Raw genomic sequence first — 23446 nt, 5'->3', positions numbered from 1 at the left:
TCCTCCAGCCCCTACACCCCTCCCCATCTCTGTAATCTCCTCCAGTCCCTACAACCCTCCCTAGCTCTGTAACCTCCCTCAGCCCCTACACCCCTGCCTATCTCTGTAACCTCCTCCAGCCGCTACACCCCTCCCTATCTCTGTAACCCCCTCCAGCCCCTACAACCTCCCTATCTCTGTAACCTCCTCCAGCCCCTACACCCCTCCCTACCTCTGTAACCTCCTCCAGCCCCTACACCCCTCCCTATCTCTGTCACCTCCTCCAGCCCCTACACCTCTCACTATCTCTGTAACCTCCTCCAGCCCCTAAACCCCTCCCTATCTCTGTAACCCCCTCCAGCCCCCCTTCAATCCTCCCTATCTCTGTAACCGCCTCTGGCCCCTACACCCCTCCCTATCTCTGTAAAGCCCTCCAGCCCCCTACACCCCTCCCTATCTCTGTAACCTCCTCCAGCCCCTACAACCCTCCCTATCTCTGTAACCTCCTCCAGCCCCTACACCCCTCCCTATCTCTGTAACCTCCTTCAGACCCTACACCCCTCCCAATCTCTGTAACCTCCTCCAGTCCCTTAAACCCCTCGCTATCTCTGTACTCTCCTCCAGCCCCTACACCCCTCCCAATCTCTGTCACCTTCTCAAGCCCCTAAACCCCTCCCTATCTCTGTAACTCCCTCCAGCCCCTACTACACTCCCTATCTCTGTAACCTCCGCCAACCCCTACACCCCTCCATATATCTGTAACCTCCTCCAGCACCCTACACCCCTCCCTATCTCTATAACCTCCCCCAGCCCCTACAACCCTCCCCATTTCTGTAATGTCCTCCAGCTCCTACAAACCTCCCTATCTCTATAAACTCCTCCAGACCCTACAACCCTCCCTATCTCTGTAACCTCCTCCAGCCCCTACACCCCTCCCTATCTCTGTAACCTCATCCAGTCCCCTACAACCCTCCCTATCTCAGTAACCTCCTCCAGCCTCTACAACCCTCCTTATCTCTGTAACCTACTCCAGCCACTACAACCTTCATCTCTGTACCCTCCTCCAGCCCTTACACCCCTCCTTATCTCTGTAACCTCCTGCAGCCCCCTACACCCCTCCCTATCTCTGTAACCACCTCCAGCCCCTACAACCCTCCCTATCTCTGTAACCTCCACCAGCCCCTACAACCGTCCCTATCTCCGTAACCTCCTCCAGCCCCTACAACCCTGCCTATCACTGTAACCACCTCCAGCCCCTAGTACCCTCCCTATCTCTGTAACCTCCTCCAGCCCCTACAACCCTCCCTATCTCTGTACCCTCCAGCCCCTACACCCCTCCCCATCTCTGTAATCTACTCCAGACCATACAACCATCCCTATCTCTGTAACCTCCCCCAGAACCTACAATCCTCCCCATCTCCGTAACCTCCTCCAGACCCTACAACCCTCCCTATTACTGTAACCTCCCCCAGAACCTACAACCCTCCATATCTCTGTAACCTCCTCCAGCACCCTACACCCTTCCCTATCTGTGTAACCTCCTCCAGCGCCTACACCCCTCTCTACCTCTGTAACCTACTCCAGCGCCTACACACCTCCCTATCTCTGTAACCTCCTCCAGCACCTACAACCCTCCCTATCTCTGTAACCTCATCCAGCCCCCTACACCCCTCCCTAACACTGTAACCTCCTCCAGCCCCTAACACCCTCCCTATCTCTGTAACCTCCCCAGCCCCTACAACCGTCCCTATCTCCGTAACCTCCTCCAGCACCTACAACCCTGCCTATCACTGTAACCTCCTCCAGCCTCTACAGCCCTCCCTATCTCTGTAACCTCCTCCAGCCCCTACAACCCTCCATATTCTGTACCCTCCTGCAGCCCCTACACCTCTCCCCATCTCTGTAAACTCCTCCAGACCCTACAACCATCCCTATCTCTGTAACCGCTTCCAGTCCCTACAACCCACCCTATCTCTGTAACCTCCTCCAGTCCCTATAACCCTCCCTAACTCTGTAACCTCCTCCAGCTCCTACACCCGTCCCCATCTGTGTAATCTCCTCCAGACCCTACAGCCATCCCTATCTCTGTAACCTCCTCCAGAACCAAAAACACTTCCCATCTCCGTAACCTCCTCCAGACCCTACAACCCTCCCTATCTCTGTAACCTCCCCCAGAAATTACAAACCTCCCTACCTCTGTAACCTCCTCCAGCCCCTTCACCCATCCCTATCTCTGTAACCTCCTCCAGCCCCTAAGACCCTCCCTATCTCTGTAACCTCCTCCAGCCCCTACAACCCTTCCTATCTCTGTAACCTCCTCCAGTCCCTACAACCCTCCCTATCTCTGTAATCTCCTCCAGCACCTACACCCCTCCATATCTCTGTAACCTCCTCCAGCCCCTTACACCGCTCCCTATCTCTGTAATCTCCTCCAGCCCCTACACCCCTCCCTATCTCTGTAACCTCCTCCAGTCCCTACAACCCTCCATATCTATATAAGCTCCTCCAGCCCCTACAACCCTCCCTATCTCTGTAACCTCCTCCAGCCCCTACACCCCTCCCTATCTCTGTAACCTCATCCAGTCCCCTACAACCCTCCCTATCTCTGTAACCTCCTCCAGACCCTACACCGCTCCCTATCTCTGTAACCTACTCCAGCCCCTACAACCCTCCTTATCTCTGTAACCTCCACCAGCCCCTACAACCCTCCTCATCTCTCTACCCTCCTCCAGCCCCTACACCCCTCCCTATCTCTGTAAACTCCTCCAGCACCCTACACCCCTCCCTATCTGTGTAACCTCCTCCAGCGCCTACACCCCTCTCTATCTCTGTAACCTACTCCAGCGCCTACACCCCTCCCTATCTCTGTAACCTCCTCCAGCACCTACAACCCTCCCTATCTCTGTAACCTCATCATGCCCCCTACACCCCTCCCTAACACTGTAACCTCCTACAGCCCCTAACACCCTCCCTAACTCTGTAACCTCCCCCAGCCCCTACAACCGTCCCTAAATCCGTAACCTCATCCAGCCCCTACAACCCTGCCTATCACTGTAAACTCCTCCAGCCTCTACAACCCTCCCTATCTCTGTAACCTCATCCAGCCCCTACAACCCTGCCTATCACTGTAAACTCCTCCAGCCCCTACAACCCACCCCATCTCTGTAATCTCCTCCAGACCCTACAACCATCCCCATCTCTGTAACGTCCCCCAGAACCAACAACCCTTCCCATCTCCGTAACCTCCTCCAGACCCTACAAACCTCCCTATCTCTGTGACCTCCCCCAGAAACTACAACGCTCCCTATCTCTGTAACCTCCTCCAGCCCCAACAACCCTCCCTATCTCTGTAACCCCCTCCAGCCCCTACAACACTCCCTATCTCTGTAACCTCCGCCAACCCCTACACCCCTCCATATCTCTGTAACCTCCTCCAGCACCCTACACCCCTCCCTATCTCTATAACCTCCCCCAGCCCCTACAACCCTCCCCATTTCTGTAATGTCCTCCAGCTCCTACAAACCTCCCTATCTCTATAAACTCCTCCAGACCCTACAACCCTCCCTATCTCTGTAACCTCCTCCAGCCCCTACACCCCTCCCTATCTCTGTAACCTCATCCAGTCCCCTACAACCCTCCCTATCTCAGTAACCTCCTCCAGCCTCTACAACCCTCCTTATCTCTGTAACCTACTCCAGCCCCTACAACCTTCATCTCTGTACCCTCCTCCAGCCCTTACACCCCTCCTTATCTCTGTAACCTCCTGCAGCCCCCTACACCGCTCCCTATCTCTGTAACCACCTCCAGCCCCTACAACACTCCCTATCTCTGTAACCTCCCCCAGCCCCTACAACCGTCCCTATCTCCGTAACCTCCTCCAGCCCCTACAACCCTGCCTATCACTGTAACCTCCTCCAGCCCCTACAACCCTCCCTATCTCTGTAACCTCCTCCAGCCCCTACAACCCTCCCTATCTCTGTACCCTCCAGCCCCTACACCCCTCCCCATCTCTGTAATCTACTCCAGACCATACAACCATCCCTATCTCTGTAACCTCCCCCAGAACCTACAATCCTCCCCATCTCCGTAACCTCCTCCAGACCCTACAACCCTCCCTATTACTGTAACCTCCCCCAGAACCTACAACCCTCCATATCTCTGTAACCTCCTCCAGCACCCTACACCCTTCCCTATCTGTGTAACCTCCTCCAACGCCTACACCCCTCTCTATCTCTGTAAGCTACTCCAGCGCCTACACCCCTCCCTATCTCTGTAACCTCCTCCAGCACCTACAACCCTCCCGATCTCTGTAACCTCATCCAGCCCCCTACACCCCTCCCTAACACTGTAACCTCCTCCAGCCCCTAACACCCTCCCTATCTCTGTAACCTCCCCCAGCCCCTACAACCGTCCCTATCTCCGTAACCTCCTCCAGCCCCTACAACCCTGCCTATCTCCGTAACCTCCTCCAGCCTCTACAACCCTCCCTATCTCTGTAACCTCCTCCAGCCCCTACAACCATCCCTATTCTGTAGCCTCCTGCAGCCCCTACACCTCTCCCCATCTCTGTAATCTCCTCCAGACCCTACAACCATCCCTATCTCTGTAACCGCTTCCAGTCCCTACAACCCACCCTATCTCTGTAACCTCCTCCAGTCCCTACAACCCTCCCTAGCTCTGTAACCTCCTCCAGCCCCTACAACCCTCCCTATCTCTGTAACCTCCTCCAGCTCCTACACCCCTCCCCATCTCCATAACCTCCTCCAGACCCTACAACCCTCCCTATCTCTGTAACCTCCCCCAGAAATTACAACCCTCCCTACCTCTGTAACCTCCTCCAGCCCCTTCACCCATCCCTATCTCTGTAACCTCCTCCAGCCCCTAAGACCCTCCCTATCTCTGTAACCTCCTCCAGCCCCTACAACCCTTCCTATCTCTGTAACCTCCTCCAGTCCCTACAACCCTCCCTATCTCTGTAATCTCCTCCAGCACCTACACCCCTCCATATCTCTGTAACCTTCTCCAGCCCCTTACACCGCTCCCTATCTCTGTAATCTCCTCCAGCCCCTACACCCCTCCCTATCTCTGTAACCTCCTCCAGTCCCTACAACCCTCCATATCTATATAAGCTCCTCCAGCCCCTACAACCCTTCCTATCTCTGTAACCTCCTCCAGCCCCTACACCCCTCCCTATCTCTGTAACCTCATCCAGTCCCCTACAACCCTCCCTATCTCTGTAACCTCCTCCAGACCCTACACCGCTCCCTATCTCTGTAACCTACTCCAGCCCCTACAACCCTCCTTATCTCTGTAACCTCCACCAGCCCCTACAACCCTCCTCATCTCTCTGCCCTCCTCCAGGCCCTACACCCCTCCCTATCTCTGTAACCTCCTCCAGCACCCTACACCCCTCCCTATCTGTGTAACCTCCTCCAGCGCCTACACCCCTTTCTATCTCTGTAACCTACTCCAGCGCCTACACCCCTCCCTATCTCTGTAACCTCCTCCAGCACCTACAACCCTCCCTATCTCTGTAACCTCATCATGCCCCCTACACCCCTCCCTAACACTGTAACCTCCTACAGCCCCTAACACCCTCCCTATCTCTATAACCTCCCCCAGCCCCTACAACCGTCCCTATCTCCGTAACCTCATCCAGCCCCTACAACCCTGCCTATCACTGTAAACTCCTCCAGCCTCTACAACCCTCCCTATCTCTGTAACCTCATCCAGCCCCTACAACCCTGCCTATCACTGTAAACTCCTCCAGCCCCTACACCCCACCCCATCTCTGTAATCTCCTCCAGACCCTACAACCATCCCCATCTCTGTAACGTCCCCCAGAACCAACAACCCTTCCCATCTCCGTAACCTCCTCCAGACCCTACAAACCTCCCTATCTCTGTGACCTCCCCCAGAAACTACAACGCTCCCTATCTCTGTAACCTCCTCCAGCCCCAACAACCCTCCCTATCTCTGTAACCCCCTCCAGCCCCTACAACACTCCCTATCTCTGTAACCTCCGCCAACCCCTACACCCCTCCATATCTCTGTAACCTCCTCCAGCACCCTACACCCCTCCCTATCTCTATAACCTCCCCCAGCCCCTACAACCCTCCCCATTTCTGTAATGTCCTCCAGCTCCTACAAACCTCCCTATCTCTATAAACTCCTCCAGACCCTACAACCCTCCCTATCTCTGTAACCTCCTCCAGCCCCTACACCCCTCCCTATCTCTGTAACCTCATCCAGTCCCCTACAACCCTCCCTATCTCAGTAACCTCCTCCAGCCTCTACAACCCTCCTTATCTCTGTAACCTACTCCAGCCCCTACAACCTTCATCTCTGTACCCTCCTCCAGCCCTTACACCCCTCCTTATCTCTGTAACCTCCTGCAGCCCCCTACACCGCTCCCTATCTCTGTAACCACCTCCAGCCCCTACAACACTCCCTATCTCTGTAACCTCCCCCAGCCCCTACAACTGTCCCTATCTCCGTAACCTCCTCCAGCCCCTACAACCCTGCCTATCACTGTAACCTCCTCCAGCCCCTACAACCCTCCCTATCTCTGTAACCTCCTCCAGCCCCTACAACCCTCCCTATCTCTGTACCCTCCAGCCCCTACACCCCTCCCCATCTCTGTAATCTACTCCAGACCATACAACCATCCCTATCTCTGTAACCTCCCCCAGAACCTACAATCCTCCCCATCTCCGTAACCTCCTCCAGACCCTACAACCCTCCCTATTACTGTAACCTCCCCCAGAACCTACAACCCTCCATATCTCTGTAACCTCCTCCAGCACCCTACACCCTTCCCTATCTGTGTAACCTCCTCCAACGCCTACACCCCTCTCTATCTCTGTAAGCTACTCCAGCGCCTACACCCCTCCCTATCTCTGTAACCTCCTCCAGCACCTACAACCCTCCCGATCTCTGTAACCTCATCCAGCCCCCTACACCCCTCCCTAACACTGTAACCTCCTCCAGCCCCTAACACCCTCCCTATCTCTGTAACCTCCCCCAGCCCCTACAACCGTCCCTATCTCCGTAACCTCCTCCAGCCCCTACAACCCTGCCTATCTCCGTAACCTCCTCCAGCCTCTACAACCCTCCCTATCTCTGTAACCTCCTCCAGCCCCTACAACCATCCCTATTCTGTAGCCTCCTGCAGCCCCTACACCTCTCCCCATCTCTGTAATCTCCTCCAGACCCTACAACCATCCCTATCTCTGTAACCGCTTCCAGTCCCTACAACCCACCCTATCTCTGTAACCTCCTCCAGTCCCTACAACCCTCCCTAGCTCTGTAACCTCCTCCAGCCCCTACAACCCTCCCTATCTCTGTAACCTCCTCCAGCTCCTACACCCCTCCCCATCTCCATAACCTCCTCCAGACCCTACAACCCTCCCTATCTCTGTAACCTCCCCCAGAAATTACAACCCTCCCTACCTCTGTAACCTCCTCCAGCCCCTTCACCCATCCCTATCTCTGTAACCTCCTCCAGCCCCTAAGACCCTCCCTATCTCTGTAACCTCCTCCAGCCCCTACAACCCTTCCTATCTCTGTAACCTCCTCCAGTCCCTACAACCCTCCCTATCTCTGTAATCTCCTCCAGCACCTACACCCCTCCATATCTCTGTAACCTTCTCCAGCCCCTTACACCGCTCCCTATCTCTGTAACCTCCTCCAGCCCCTACACCCCTCCCTATCTCTGTAACCTCCTCCAGTCCCTACAACCCTCCATATCTATATAAGCTCCTCCAGCCCCTACAACCCTTCCTATCTCTGTAACCTCCTCCAGCCCCTACACCCCTCCCTATCTCTGTAACCTCATCCAGTCCCCTACAACCCTCCTCATCTCTCTACCCTCCTCCAGGCCCTACACCCCTCCCTATCTCTGTAACCTCCTCCAGCACCCTACACCCCTCCCTATCTGTGTAACCTCCTCCAGCGCCTACACCCCTTTCTATCTCTGTAACCTACTCCAGCGCCTACACCCCTCCCTATCTCTGTAACCTCCTCCAGCACCTACAACCCTCCCTATCTCTGTAACCTCATCATGCCCCCGACACCCCTCCCTAACACTGTAACCTCCTACAGCCCCTAACACCCTCCCTATCTCTGTAACCTCCCCCAGCCCCTACAACCGTCCCTATCTCCGTAACCTCATCCAGCCCCTACAACCCTGCCTATCACTGTAAACTCCTCCAGCCTCTACAACCCTCCCTATCTCTGTAACCTCATCCAGCCCCTACAACCCTGCCTATCACTGTAAACTCCTCCAGCCCCTACACCCCACCCCATCTCTGTAATCTCCTCCAGACCCTACAACCATCCCCATCTCTGTAACGTCCCCCAGAACCAACAACCCTTCCCATCTCCGTAACCTCCTCCAGACCCTACAAACCTCCCTATCTCTGTGACCTCCCCCAGAAACTACAACGCTCCCTATCTCTGTAACCTCCTCCAGCCCCAACAACCCTCCCTATCTCTGTAACCCCCTCCAGCCCCTACAACACTCCCTATCTCTGTAACCTCGTCCAGTCCCGACAACCCTCCCTATCTCTATAACCTCCCCCAGCCCCTACAACAATCCCTATCTCTGTAACCTCCTCCAGCCCCTAAAACCCTCCCTATCTCTGTAACCTCCTCCAGCCCTTACACCACTCCCTATCTCAGTAACCTCATCCAGTCCCTTACAACCCACCCTACCTCAGTAACCTCCTTCAGCCTCTACAACCCTCCTTATCTCTGTAACCTACTCCAGCCCCTACAACCCTCCTTATCTCTGTACCCTCCTCCAGCACCTACACCCCTCCCTATCTCTGTAACCTCCTCCAGCCAACTACACCCCTCCTTATCTCTGTAACCTCCTCCAGCACCTACAACCCTCCCTATCTCTGTAACCTCCTCCAGCCCCCACCACCCCTCCCTTTCTCTGTAACCTCCTCCAGCCCCTACAACACTCCACATCTCCGTAACCTCCTCCAGACCCTACACCCCTCCTATCTCTGTAACCTCCCCCAGAACCTACAACCCGCCCTGTCTCTGTAACCTCCTCCAGTCCCTACAACCCTCTCTAGCTCTGTAAACTCCTCCAGCCCCTACACTCCCCCCTTCTCTGTAACCTCCTCCAGCCCCTACACCCCGCCCCATCTCTGTTATCACCTCCAGACCCTACAACCATCCCTATCTCTGTAACCTCCACCAGAACCTACAACCCTCCCCATCTCCGTAAACTACTCGAGACCCTACAAACCTCCCTATCTCTGTAACCTCCCCCAGAACCTACAACCCTTCCTATCTCTGTAACCTCCTCCAGCCCCTACAACACGCCCTATCTCTGTAACCTCCCCCAGAAACTACAACCCTCCGTATCTCTGTAACCTGCTACAGCCCCTACAACCCTCCCTATTTCTGTAACCTCCCCCAGCCCCTACAACCGTCCCTATCTCCGTAACCTCCTCCAGCCCCTACAACCCTGCCTATCACTGTAACCTCCTCCAGCCCCTACAACCCTCCCTATCTCCGTAACCTCCTCCAGCCCCTACAACCCTGCCTATCACTGTAACCTCCTCCAGCCCCTACAACCCTCCCTATCTCTGTAACTTCCTCCAGCACCTACAACCCTCCCAATCTCTGTAACCTCCTCCAGCCCCTACAACCCTCACTATCTCTGTAACATCCTCCTGCCCCTACAATCCTCCTTATCTCTGTAACCTCCTCCAGCTCCTACAACCCTCCCTATCACTGTAACCTCCTCCAGCCCCTACAACCCTCCTTATCTCTGTAACAACCTCCAGCCCCCTACAACCCTCCCTATCTCTGTCACCTCCTCCAGTCCCTACAACCCTCCCTATCTCTGTAACCTCCTGCAGCCCCCTACAACCCTCCCTATCTCTGTAACCTCCTCCAGCCTCCTACAACCCTCCCAATCTCTGTAACCTCCTCCAGCCCCTACACCCCTCTCTATCTCTGCAACCTCCTCCAGCTCCTACAACCCTCCCTATTACTGTAACCTCCTCTAGCCCCTACAACCCTCCCTATCTCTGTAACAACCTGCAGCCCCCTACAACCCGCCCTATCTCTGTCACCTCCTCCAGTCCCTGCAACCCTCCCTATCTCTGTAACCTCCTCCAGCCCCCTACAACCCTCCCTATCTCTGTTACCTCCTCCAGCCCCCTACAACCCTCCCCATCTCTGTAACCTCCTCCAGCCCCAGAACCCTCCCTATCTCTGTAAGCTCCTCCAAGCCCCTACACCCCTCCCTATCTCTGTAACCTTCTCCAGCCCCTACGACCCTCCGAGATCTCTGCGCTCCTCCAACTCCGGGCTCTTGTGCATCCCCCGATTCCCCTCGCTCCACCATCGGCAGCCGTGCCTTCAGCTGCCTGGGGGTCCCAAGCTCTGGAATTCCCTCCCTAAACCTCTCTGCCCCCCTCTCTCTCTCTCTCTTTCTCTATCTCTGCCTTGAAGACGCTACTTATTTCCCACTTTCTTGACCAAACTCTTGGGTTGTTTGTTTCAAGTGTTAATGCCTGGTGATACCCTGAACACCGCAGGTGGTAATATAGGAACACAAGGCAGTAGAAGTCCTGCTGTGTAACAGACTCAAGGAAGGGGGCTGAATGGCCTCCTCCTGTTCCTGGGTAACAGGCACGCTGGGGGCTGAATGGCCTCCACCTGTTCCTGGGTAACAGGCACGCTGGGGGCTGAATGGCCTCCACCTGTTCCTGGGTAACAGGCACGCTGGGGGCTGAATGGCCTCCACCTGTTCCTGGGTAACAGGCATGCTGGGGGCTGAATGGCCTCCACCTGTTCCTGGGTAACAGGCACGCTGGGGGCTGAATGGCCTCCTCCTGTTCCTGGGTAACAGGCACGCTGGGGGCTGAATGGCCTCCACCTGTTCCTGGGTAACAGGCACGCTGGGGGCTGAATGGCCTCCTCCTGTTCCCATAGGATTGATCCAGTAACAGCTACAGGGTAGCGTTAGCGGGCGCAGTGTGACTCTTGCTGGGGTGCTCTGCCTTCCCTGTGTTGTACTTTGTGTTCTTCCAGGATGATGACATCAACCTGCACAGCCAGATTGTGGAGAAGCTGAAGTGTCAGATGCTGGATCAGGACGAGGTAGGGAACATTCAGTCTCGGATGTCAGCGGGTCAGTGCTGAGGGAGCACCGCACTGTCAGAGGGTCAGTGCTGAGGGAGTGCCGCACTGTCAGAGGGTCAGTGCTGAGGGAGTGCCGCACTGTCAGAGGGTCAGTGCTGAGGGAGTGCCGTGCTGTGGGAGGGTCAGTGCTGAGGGAGCACCGCACTGTCGGAGGGTCAGCGCTGAGGGTGCACCGCGCTGTGGGAGGGTCAGCGCTGAGGGAGCGCTGCGCTGTGGGAGGGTCAGTGCTGAGAGAGCGCTGCACTGTCGGAGGGTCAGTGCTGATGGAGTGCCGCACTGTCGGAGGGTCAGTACTGAGGGAGTGCCGCACTGTGGGAGGGTCAGCGCCGAGGGAGCACCGTGCTGTGGGAGGGTCAGCGCTGAGGGAGCGCCATGCTGTCGGAGGGTCAGTGCTGAGGGAGAGCCGCACTGTCGGAGGGTCAGTGCTGAGGGAGCACCGCACTGTCAGAGGGTCAGCACCGAGGGAGCACCGCACTGTGGGAGGGTCAGCGCTGAGGGAGCGCCGCACTGTCGGAGGGTCATCGCTGAGGGAGCGCCATGCTGTTGGATGGTCAGTGCTGAGGGAGAGCCGCACTGTCGGAGGGTCAGTGCTGAGGGAGCACCGCACTGTCGGAGGGTCAGCGCTGAGGGAGTGCTGCACTGTCAGAGGGTCAGCACCGAGGGAGCACCGCGCTTTGTCGGAGGGTCGGCACCAAGGTAGTGTGTGCCGGAACAGTGCACATTGCTGGTCTCTATATACCTCACTTAGACCACACTTGCAGCACTGTGCACAGTTCTGGTTTCTATATTACAGAAAGGATCCAGTGGCACTGATGAAGGGGCAGTAATGATTCAGGATGAACAATACCAGAACTGAGAGGGTATAATGATGAGAGAAAGCTGAACAAACTGCGGCCCTTCTGTTTAGACAAGAGAAGGCTGAGGGGGTGACCTTACACAGTTCTTTAAAATTAGAAAGGGGTTTCGATAGGAGAGACGTAGAGAAGCTGTTTCCACTTGCTGGGGAGAGGGGGCAGAGAGAAACCAGAACGCGGGGGCCATCGATACAAGACGGTCAATAATAAACCCAATCGGGGGGATTCAGGAGAAACTTCTTCACCCAGAGAGTGGGTAGAATGTGGGACTCACTCCCACTGGGAGAATGTGGGACTCGCTCCCACGGGGAGCGGGGGAGAATGTGGGACTCGCTCCCGCGGGGAGTGGGGGAGAATGTGGGACTCACTCCCACGGGGAGAATGTGGGACTCGCTCCCGCGGGGAGAATGTGGGACTCGCTCCCGCTGGGAGAACGTGGGACTCGCTCCCACGGGGAGCGGGGAGAATGTGGGGCTCGCTCCGGCAGGGAGAATGTGGGACTCACTCCCGTGGGGAGCGGGGAGAATGTGGGACTCACTCCCAAGGGGAATGGGGAGAATGTGGGACTCGCCTCCAAGGGGAATGGGGAGAATGTGGGACTCGCCCCCAAGGGGAATGGGGAGAATGTGGGACTCGCCCCCAAGGGGAATGGGGAGAATGTGGGACTCGCCTCCATGGGGAGTGGGGAGAATGTGGGACTCGCCCCCAAGGGGAATGGGGAGAATGTGGGACTCGCCCCCAAGGGGAATGGGGAGAATGTGGGACTCGCCTCCATGGGGAGTGGGGAGAATGTGGGACTCGCCCCCAAGGGGAATGGGGAGAATGTGGGCCTCGCCCCCATTGTGAGTGGAGAGAATGTGGGACTCATTCCGACAGAGAGTAGTTGAGGTGAATAGCGTCGATGTATTGAAGGGAGGGGGAAGCTGGATAAACACACGTTGGGGAAAGGAATAGAAGGATACTGTGATGGGGGTGAGATGAAGCGGGGGTGGTGGGAGCCTCATGTGGAGCAGAAAGACCGGTACGGAGCAGATGGGATGCGTGTAAATTCTGTGCGGTTTCTTTGAGATTGGGTTGAATCTTCATATTGACAATCCTCCCTCTCTCTTGCCCCGAACCACACTCCTGTGCCTCGTCCCAGACAACACTGATAACACTGGAAGCCGAGCTCCACCATGCTCAAGAGCTCAGTAACCACCAAAAGAAGAGGGTTGCTGAGGTGCTGAATACCCTGCTCAAGGACCTGAGTGACTTCAATAATATCGTTGGAAATGCAGAGTGGAAAGTGGTGAGTAAAATGCTACTGGGTACCCCTATGTAATTACTGACACACTCCCCGGGGTCCCCCTGTAAATACTGACACACTCCCCGGGGACCCCCCTGCAAATACTGACACACTCCCCAGGGACCCCCCTGTAAATACTGACACACTCCCCGAGTACCCCCTGTAAATACTGACAGACTCCCCGGGGACCCCTTGTAAATACTGACACACTCCCCGGGGACACCCCTGTAAATACTGACACAATCCCCGAGGACCCCCTGTAAATACTGACACACTCCCCGGGGATCCCCTGTAATTACTGACACACTCCCCGGGGTCCCCCTGTAAATACTGACACACTCCCCGGGGACCCCCCTGCAAATACTGACACACTCCCCAGGGACCCCCCTGTAAATACTGACACACTCCCCGAGTACCCCCTGTAAATATTGACAGACTCCCCGGGGACCCCTTGTAAATACTGACACACTCCCCGGGGACCCACCTGTAAATACTGACACAATCCCCGAGGACCCCCTGTAAATAATGACACACTCCCCGGGGACCCCCTGTAAATACTGACACACTCCCCGGAGACACCCCTGTAAATACTGACACACTCCCCGGGGACCCCCTGTAAATACTAACACACTCCCCGGGGACACCCTGTAAATACTGACACACTCCCCGGGGACCCCCCTGTAAATACTGACACACTCCCCGAGGACCCCCCTGTAAATACTGACACACTCCCCGGGGACCCTCCTGTAAGTACTGACACACTCCCCGAGGACACCCCTGTAAATACTGACACACTCCCCAGGGACCCCCCTGTAAATACTGACACACTCCCCGAGTACCCCCTGTAAATATTGACAGACTCCCCGGGGACCCCTTGTAAATACTGACACACTCCCCGGGGACACCCCTGTAAATACTGACACAATCCCCGAGGACCCCCTGTAAATAATGACACACTCCCCGGGGACCCCCTGTAAATACTGACACACTCCCCGGAGACACCCCTGTAAATACTGACACACTCCCCGGGGACCCCCTGTAAATACTAACACACTCCCCGGGGACACCCTGTAAATACTGACACACTCCCCGGGGACCCCCCTGTAAATACTGACACACTCCCCGAGGACCCCCCTGTAAATACTGACACACTCCCCGGGGACCCTCCTGTAAGTACTGACACACTCCCCGAGGACACCCCTGTAAATACTGACACACTCCCCGAGGACCCCCTATAAATACTGACACACTCCCCGGGGACCCCTTGTAAATACTGACACACTCCCCGGGGACCCCCTGTAAATACTGACACACTCCCCAGGGACCCCCTGTAAATACTGACACACTCCCCGGGGACACCCTGTAAATACTGACACACACCCCAGGCACCCCCTGTAAATACTGACACACTCCCCGGGGACCCCCTGTAAATACTGACACACTCCCCGGGAACTCCCTGTAAATACTGACACACTCTCCGGGGACCCCCTGTAAATACTGACACACTCCCGGGGACACCCTGTAAATACTGACACACTCCCCGGGGAACCCCTGTAAATACTGACACGGTCCCCGGAGACACCCCTGTAAATGCTGACACACTCCGCGGAGAGCCCCTTGTAAATACCGACACACTCCCTGGGTATCCCGCTGTAAACACTGACACACTCCCTGGAGACCCCCCCAGTAAATACTGACACACACCCCGGGGACCCCCTGTAAATACTGACACACTCCCCAGGGACCCCCTGTAAACACTGACACACTCCCCGGGGACCCCCCTGTAAATACTGACACACTCCCCGGGGACCCCCTGTAAATACTGACACACTCCCCGGGGACCCCCTGTAAATACTGACACACACCCCGGGGACCCCCCTGTAAATACTGACACACTCCCCGGGGACCCCCTGTAAATACTGACACACTCCCCGGGGACCCCCATGTAAACACTGACACACTCCCCAGGGACCCCCTGTAAACACTGACACACTCCCCAGGGACTCGCCCTATAAATACTGACACACTCCCCAGGGACTGGCCCTATAAATACATACACACTGCCCGGGGACACCCTGTAAATACTGACACAGTCCCCGGGGACCCCCTGTAAACACTGACACACTCCCCAGGGACCCCCCTGTAAATACCGACACAATTCCCGGGGACCCCCTGTAAATACTGACACACTCCCCGGGGACTCCCTGTAAGTACTGACACACTCGCCGGGGGGCCCTTTTAATACTGACACACTACCTGGGGATACCCTGTAAATACTGACACACACCCCAGGCACCCCCTGTAAATACTGACACACTCCCCGGGGACCCACTGTAAATACTGACACACTCCCCGGGAACTCCCTGTAAATACTGACACACTCTCCGGGGACCCCCTGTAAATACTGACACACTCCCGGGGACACCCTGTAAATACTGACACACTCCCCGGGGAACCCCTGTAAATACTGACACGGTCCCCGGAGACACCCCTGTAAATGCTGACACACTCCGCGGAGAGCCCCTTGTAAATACCGACACACTCCCTGGGTATCCCGCTGTAAACACTGACACACTCCCTGGAGACCCCCCCAGTAAATACTGACACAACCCCGGGGACCCCCTGTAAATACTGACACACTCCCCAGGGACCCCCTGTAAACACTGACACACTCCCCGGGGACCCCCCTGTAAATACTAACACACTCCCCGGGGACCCCCTGTAAATACTGACACACTCCCCGGGGACCCCCTGTAAATACTGACACACACCCCGGGGACCCCCCTGTAAATACTGACACACTCCCCGGGGACCCCCTGTAAATACTGACACACTCCCCGGGGACCCCCATGTAAACACTGACACACTCCCCAGGGACACCCTGTAAATACTGACACACTCCCCAGGGACTCGCCCTATAAATACTGACACACTCCCCAGGGACTGGCCCTATAAATACATACACACTGCCCGGGGACACCCTGTAAATACTGACACAGTCCCCGGGGACCCCCTGTAAACACTGACACACTCCCCAGGGACCCCCCTGTAACTACCGACACAATTCCCGGGGACCCCCTGTAAATACTGACACACTCCCCGGGGACTCCCTGTAAGTACTGACACACTCGCCGGGGGTCCCCTGTAAATACTGACACACTACCTGGGGATACCCTGTAAATACTGACACACTCCCCAGGGACCCTCTGTAAATACTTACACACTCCCCGGGGACCCCCCTGTAAATACTGACACAGTCCCCGGGGACCCCCTGTAAACACTGACACACTCCCCAGGGACCCCCCTGTAAATACCGACACAATTCCCGGGGACCCCCTGTAAATACTGACACACTCCCCGGGGACTCCCTGTAAGTACTGACACACTCGCCGGGGGGCCCTTTTAATACTGACACACTACCTGGGGATACCCTGTAAATACTGACACACACCCCAGGCACCCCCTGTAAATACTGACACACTCCCCGGGGACCCCCTGTAAATACTGACACACTCCCCGGGAACTCCCTGTAAATACTGACACACTCTCCGGGGACCCCCTGTAAATACTGACACACTCCCGGGGACACCCTGTAAATACTGACACACTCCCCGGGGAACCCCTGTAAATACTGACACGGTCCCCGGAGACACCCCTGTAAATGCTGACACACTCCGCGGAGAGCCCCTTGTAAATACCGACACACTCCCTGGGTATCCCGCTGTAAACACTGACACACTCCCTGGAGACCCCCCCAGTAAATACTGACACAACCCCGGGGACCCCCTGTAAATACTGACACACTCCCCAGGGACCCCCTGTAAACACTGACACACTCCCCGGGGACCCCCCTGTAAATACTAACACACTCCCCGGGGACCCCCTGTAAATACTGACACACTCCCCGGGGACCCCCTGTAAATACTGACACACTCCCCGGGGACCCCCCTGTAAATACTGACACACTCCCCGGGGACCCCCTGTAAATACTGACACACTCCCCGGGGACCCCCATGTAAACACTGACACACTCCCCAGGGACACCCTGTAAATACTGACACACTCCCCAGGGACTCGCCCTATAAATACTGACACACTCCCCAGGGACTGGCCCTATAAATACATACACACTGCCCGGGGACACCCTGTAAATACTGACACAGTCCCCGGGGACCCCCTGTAAACACTGACACACTCCCCAGGGACCCCCCTGTAACTACCGACACAATTCCCGGGGACCCCCTGTAAATACTGACACACTCCCCGGGGACTCCCTGTAAGTACTGACACACTCGCCGGGGGTCCCCTGTAAATACTGACACACTACCTGGGGATACCCTGTAAATACTGACACACTCCCCAGGGACCCTCTGTAAATACTTACACACTCCCCGGGGACCCCCCTGTAAATAATTACACACTCCCCGGGGACCCCCCTGTAAATACTGACACACTCCCCGGGGACACACCCTGTATATACTGACACACTCCCCGGGGACCCCACTGTAAACACTGACACACTTCCCGGGGACACCCTGTAAATACTGACACATTCCCCGGGGACACCCTGTAAATACTGACACACTCCCCGGGGACCCCTGTAAATACTGACACACTCGCCGGGGACACCCCTGTAAATACTGACACACTCCCCAGGGACCCCCTGTAAATACTGACACACTCCCTGGGGACCCCCCCTGAAAATACTGATACACTCCCCGGGGAACCCCCTGTAAATACTGGCACACTCCCTGGGGATCCCCTGTAAATACTGACACACTCCCGGGGATCCCCTGTAAATACTGACACACTCCCCGGGGATCCCCTGTAAATACTGACACACTCCCTGGGGATCCCCTGTAACTACTGACACACTCCCCGGGGACCCCCTGTAAATACTGACACACTCCCGGAGATCCCTTGTAAATACTGACACAGTCCCCAGGGACCCCCTGTAAATACTGACACACTCCCCGGGGACCCCCCTGTAAATACTGACACACTCCCCGGGGACCCCCTGTAAATACTGACACACTCCCCAGGGACTCGCCCTATAAATACTGACACACTCCCCGGGGACCCCCTGTAAATACTGACGCATTCCCCGGGGACCCCCGGTAAATACTGACACACTCCCCGCAGACACCCTGTAAATACTGACACACTCCCCGCAGACACCCTGTAAATACTGACACACTCCCCGGGGACCCCCTGTAAATACTGACACACTCCCCGGGGACCCCCTGTAAACACTGACACACTCCCCAGGGACTCGCCCTATAAATACTGACACACTCCCCGGGGACCCCCTGTAAATACTGACGCATTCCCCGGGGACCCCTGGTAAATACTGACACACTCCCCGCAGACACCCTGTAAATACTGACACACTCCCCGCAGACACCCTGTAAATACTGACACACTCCCCGGGGACCCCCTGTAAATACTGACACACTCCCCGGAGACCCCCCTGTAAATACTGACACACTCACCAGGGACAACCCTGTAAATACTGACACACTCCCCGGGGACCCCCTGTAAATACTGACACACTCCCCGGAGACCCCCCTGTAAATACTGACACACCCTGTAAATACTGGCACACTCCCCGGAGACCCCCCTGTAAATACTGACACACCCTGTAAATACTGACACACTCCCCGGAGACCCCCCTGTAAATACTGACACACTCCCCGGAGACACCCCTGTAAATACTGACACAATCCCCGGAGACACCCCTGTAAATACTGACACAATCCCTGGAGACCCCCCTGTAAATACTGACACACTCCCCGGGAACCCCCCTGTAAATACTGACACAATCCCCGGAGACCCCCCTGTAAATACTGACACACTCCCCGGGGTCGCCCTGTAAATACTGACACACTCCCCGGGGACCCCCTGTAAATACTGACACACTCCCCGGGGACCACCTGTAAATACTGACACACTCCCCGGAGACCCCCCTGTAAATACTGACACACTCCCCGGAGACCCCCCTGTAAATACTGACACACTCCCTGGGAACCCCTTTTAAACACTGACACATTAACACCTCTCCCCGTTTCTCTCTCCCTCTGTCCTTTTCTCTCTCTCTCTCTCTTGCGTGCTCTGTCTCTCTCTCTCTCCCACGGTCTCCCTCTCCCCATCCCTTTCTTACCCTTCCTTCTCTCTTACTTTCACTTTCGCCCTGGTGTCTCACTCTCTCTCACCTATTCCTTTCTGTCCCTCTCCCCATCTCTCTCTCTCTCACTCATTCTTTTCTTTCCCTCTCTCTCTCCCTCCCTCCCTCACCCATTCCTTTCTGTCCCTCTCCCCATCTCTCTCTTTCTCTCTCCCTCCCTCACCCATTCTTTTCTTTCCCTCTCTCTATCTCTCTCTCCCTCCCTCCTTCACCCATTCCTTTCTGTCCCTCTCCCCATCTTTCTCTCTCTCTCTCCCTCCCTCACCCATGCCTTTCTTTCCCTCTCCCCATCTCTCTCCCTCCCTCACCCATTCCTTTCTTTCCCTCTCCCCATCTCTCTCCCTCCCTCACCCATTCCTTTCCTTCCCTCTCCCCATCTCTCTCCCTCCCTCACCCATTCCTTTCCTTCCCTCTCCCCATCTCTCTCTCTCTCTGCCCCCAGCCCGTGGAGTTCAGTGGTGCTCTCGAAGAGGAGTTCACAGTGGCTCGGCTCTACATCAGCAAGATGAAGTCGGAGGTGAAGACCCTGATGAAGCGATGCCGTCAGCTGGAGGACACGCAGAGCGAGTGCAACAGGAAGATGGAGGAGAACTGCCGGGAGCTGTCCTCCTGCCAGCTCCTCATCTCACAGGTATGGTGAGGGAGAGCGAGTTCAGTGAACAGAATTCACCCTGTATCTAACCCTGTGCTGTACCTGTCCTGGGGGAGTTTGATGGGGACAGTGTAGAGGGAGCTTTACTCTGTATCTAACCCCGTGCTGTACCTGTCCTGGGAGTGTTTCATGGGGACAGTGTAGAGGGAGCTTTACTCTGTATCTAACCCCGTGCTGTACCTGTCCTGGGAGTGTTTGATGGGGACAGTGTAGAGGGAGCTTTACTCTGTATCTAACCCCGTGCTGTACCTGTCCTGGGAGTGTTTGATGGGGACGGTGTAGAGGGAGCTTTACTCTGTATCTAACCCCGCGCTGTACCTGTCCTGGGAGTGTTTGATGGGGACAGTGTAGAGGGAGATTTACTCTGTATCTAACCCCGTGCTGTACCTGCCCTGGGAGTGTTTGATGGGGACAGTGTAGAGGGAGCTTTACTCTGTATCTAACCCCGTGCTGTAACTGTCCTGGGAGTGTTTGACGGGGTCAGTGTAGAGGGAGCTTTACTCTATATCCATTTAAGTCCTCATCCTCATGCTCAACTCCATCCACTGCCTTGCATCCTCCGGGTTCTACAATCCTACAAGATCCCTATGCAGAGAGCCAACCTGGAAGTGACAGGCTGAATGCCCTCCTTCTGTGCTGTGATCATTCTCTGATTCTATCACCCAACACCTTGTCCTATCCTTTTTAACTGCAATGTGGTTGAAGCCACACTTGCGAATGTGAGATTCTGAACATTCTGAAGACCTGTTGGCTGGAGGTCTGTAACATGGTGATGTGTTCTTGTCCTGGGATTGACTGAATAACTAAATGGAAGTTGTTGTACCTCAGCATGAAGCTAAAATCAGGTCCCTGACAGAGTGCATGCACAACCTGGAGCTGAGAAAGCGGCAGCTGGAGGAAGCCTACGATGCACTGAGTGAAGAGATGGCCCAACTTCAGGCACAAGGTACCAGGCATTCAAAGTCAGGACTCCCACAGGTAGTGGGGACAGAGGCCGCGAGGGGGGAAAGAAGTGGAGTGAGGAGTGACATGTGTGCACACAGGTCGGAGAGTCAGTGCCGAGGGAGCGCCGCACTGTCAGGAGAGTCAGTGACGAGCGAGCGCCGCGCTGTCGGAGGGTTAGTGCTGAGGGAGCGCCGCACTGTCGGAGGGTCAGTGCTGAGGGAGCTCCGCACTGTGGGAGGGTCAGTGCTGAGGGAGAGCCACACTGTGGGAGGGTCAGCGCTGAGGGAGCTCCGCGCTGTCGGAGGGTTAGTGCTGAGGGAGCGCCGCACTGTCAGAGGGTCAGCACTGAGGGAGCGCAGCACTGTCGGAGGGTCAGCACTGAGGGAGCGCAGCACTGTCGGAGGGTCAGCACTGAGGGAGCGCAGCACTGTCGGAGGGTCAGCGCTGAGGGAGAGCCGCACTGTCGGAGGGTCAGTGCTGAGGGAGCGCCGCGCTGTCGGAGGGTCAGTGCTGAGGGAGCGCCGCACTGTGGGAGGGTCAGTGCTGATGTGGTTGAGGATCTTGGTGATGCTGAAATGGATTCTAATGCATCTTACCGAATCTTTGTTCCTCCCTCTCTCTAGAGACAGTGAATGGAGCAGCCAGCAAGGAGGTCGATCAGGTGAACGTACCACATGAAAATGAAGAAGTGAAGGTAAGAAATCAGGGGGGGTGTGGGGGGGGGTGCTCAAGCCTTCTCCCCCCTCCGCTATCCAACAAGATCACGGCTGATCCCCTCCTACCTCGACCCCACTTTCCCCGCCCTACCCCTCGAGCTCCTCGGCGGCCGTAAACCTATCGCTCCCACAGTCCCGGATATACTCGTCAACGGGGCATCCACCGGGGTGGAGAATTCCAAAGACACAGCAACCCCCCCGAGCGAAGAAATCTCTCCCCCGTCTCAGTCCGAAATGGCCGAGCCCTGATCCTGTGACTGTGATCCCCCTACCCCAACCTCACTTCTTGACTCTCCAGCCGGCGTTGGGGGGGGTGGGGGTGGGGGTGGGGGGGGACATTACCCCCTGTCAAACCACACCCCCACCCCCCACCTCTCCGAAGTTTAGCTGGTTTCAATGAGGCTGGCGAGGGAGGCTGGGAAACCTCTGGGAACGGTATCCGTTCACCTCTCGTGTGCAACTGTCCCACTCTGTGTCGGCTCCTCATGTTAGAAAGCAGCAAACTCAGACGGTGAGCTGGAGCGGTGAATGCAGTGAATCCGCGCTGATGGGGCCCTCCTGCTCTCTGATCACCCGCATAATCGTGCCTTTCCGCAGAAAGCCCTGGAACAACAGATGGAGAACCATCGCGATAACCACCAGAAGCAGCTGGCTCGACTGCGCGATGAGATTGAGGAGAAACAGAAGACCATCGATGAACTGAAGGAGTAAGTTCTCTCTCTCTCTCTCTCCACCCCTCGCGTCCGCCCCTTCTCCCCCTCCCTCTCCCCAGCCCCTTCACTCTCCATCTCTCCCTCTGTCCACCCCTCACTCCCTCTGCTTCTCCCTCTCCACAGCCCCTTCACTCTCCATCTCTCCCTCTGTCCACCCCTCACTCCCTCTGCTTCTCCCTCTCCCCAGCCCCTTCACTCTCCATCTCTCCCTCTGTCCACCCCTCACTCCCTCTGCTTCTCCCTCTCCCCAGCCCCTTCTCTCTCCCTCTGTCCACCCCTCCCTCCCTCTGCTTCTCCCTCTCCCCAACCCCTTCTCTCTCCCTCTGTCCACCCCTCCCTCCCTCTGCTTCTCCCTCTCCCCAACCCCTTCTCTCTCCCTCTGTCCACCCCTCACTCCCTCTGCTTCTCCCTCTCCCCAGCCCCTTCTCTCTCCCTCTGTCCACCCCTCCCTCCCTCTGCTTCTCCCTCTCCCCAACCCCTTCTCTCTCCCTCTGTCCACCCCTCACTCCCTCTGCTTCTCCCTCTCCCCAACCCCTTCTCTCTCCCTCTGTCCACCACCTCGCTTCCTCCCATTTCTGCTCTGCCCTCCCCCTCTTTCCCGCCTCCCTCTTCCAACTCTCACCACTGTTCCCTCCCTCCCTTCCCCCTCCCACTCCCGCCCACCCCCTTCTCACTCTCCCCCGCCCCCTTCTCACTCTCCCCCGCCCCCTTCTCACTCTCCCCCACCCCCTTCTCACTCTCCCCCACCCCCTTCTCACTCTCCAGCACCCCCTTCTCACTCTCCCCCACCCCCTTCTCACTCTCCCCCACCCCCTTCTCACTCTCCAGCACCCCCTTCTCACTCTCCCCCACCCCCTTCTCACTCTCCCCCACCCCCTTCTCACTCTCCCCCACCCCCTTCTCTCTCTCCCCCACCCCCTTCTCACTCTCCCCCACCCCCTTCTCC

General features: G+C 56.6%; 1 protein-coding gene across 1 annotated transcript in view; it reads left to right on the top strand.

Annotated features, from left to right (window-relative positions):
* Positions 1-23446, top strand: part of kif5ab (kinesin family member 5A, b) — a 239515-nt gene that overhangs the window by 161853 nt on the left and 54216 nt on the right. The window contains exons 13-18 of the mRNA XM_041180288.1: positions 11041-11109; positions 13147-13293; positions 19917-20105; positions 20955-21072; positions 21695-21765; positions 22385-22494. Of these exons, the coding sequence (XP_041036222.1) occupies positions 11041-11109; positions 13147-13293; positions 19917-20105; positions 20955-21072; positions 21695-21765; positions 22385-22494 (704 nt within the window). The remainder of the gene's footprint in view (positions 1-11040; positions 11110-13146; positions 13294-19916; positions 20106-20954; positions 21073-21694; positions 21766-22384; positions 22495-23446) is intronic.

This window comes from Carcharodon carcharias, chromosome X (assembly GCF_017639515.1).
Source record: "Carcharodon carcharias isolate sCarCar2 chromosome X, sCarCar2.pri, whole genome shotgun sequence".
NCBI classification, from domain to species: Eukaryota; Metazoa; Chordata; class Chondrichthyes; order Lamniformes; family Lamnidae; genus Carcharodon; species Carcharodon carcharias.
This window is presented reverse-complemented; position numbering and strand designations above follow the sequence as displayed.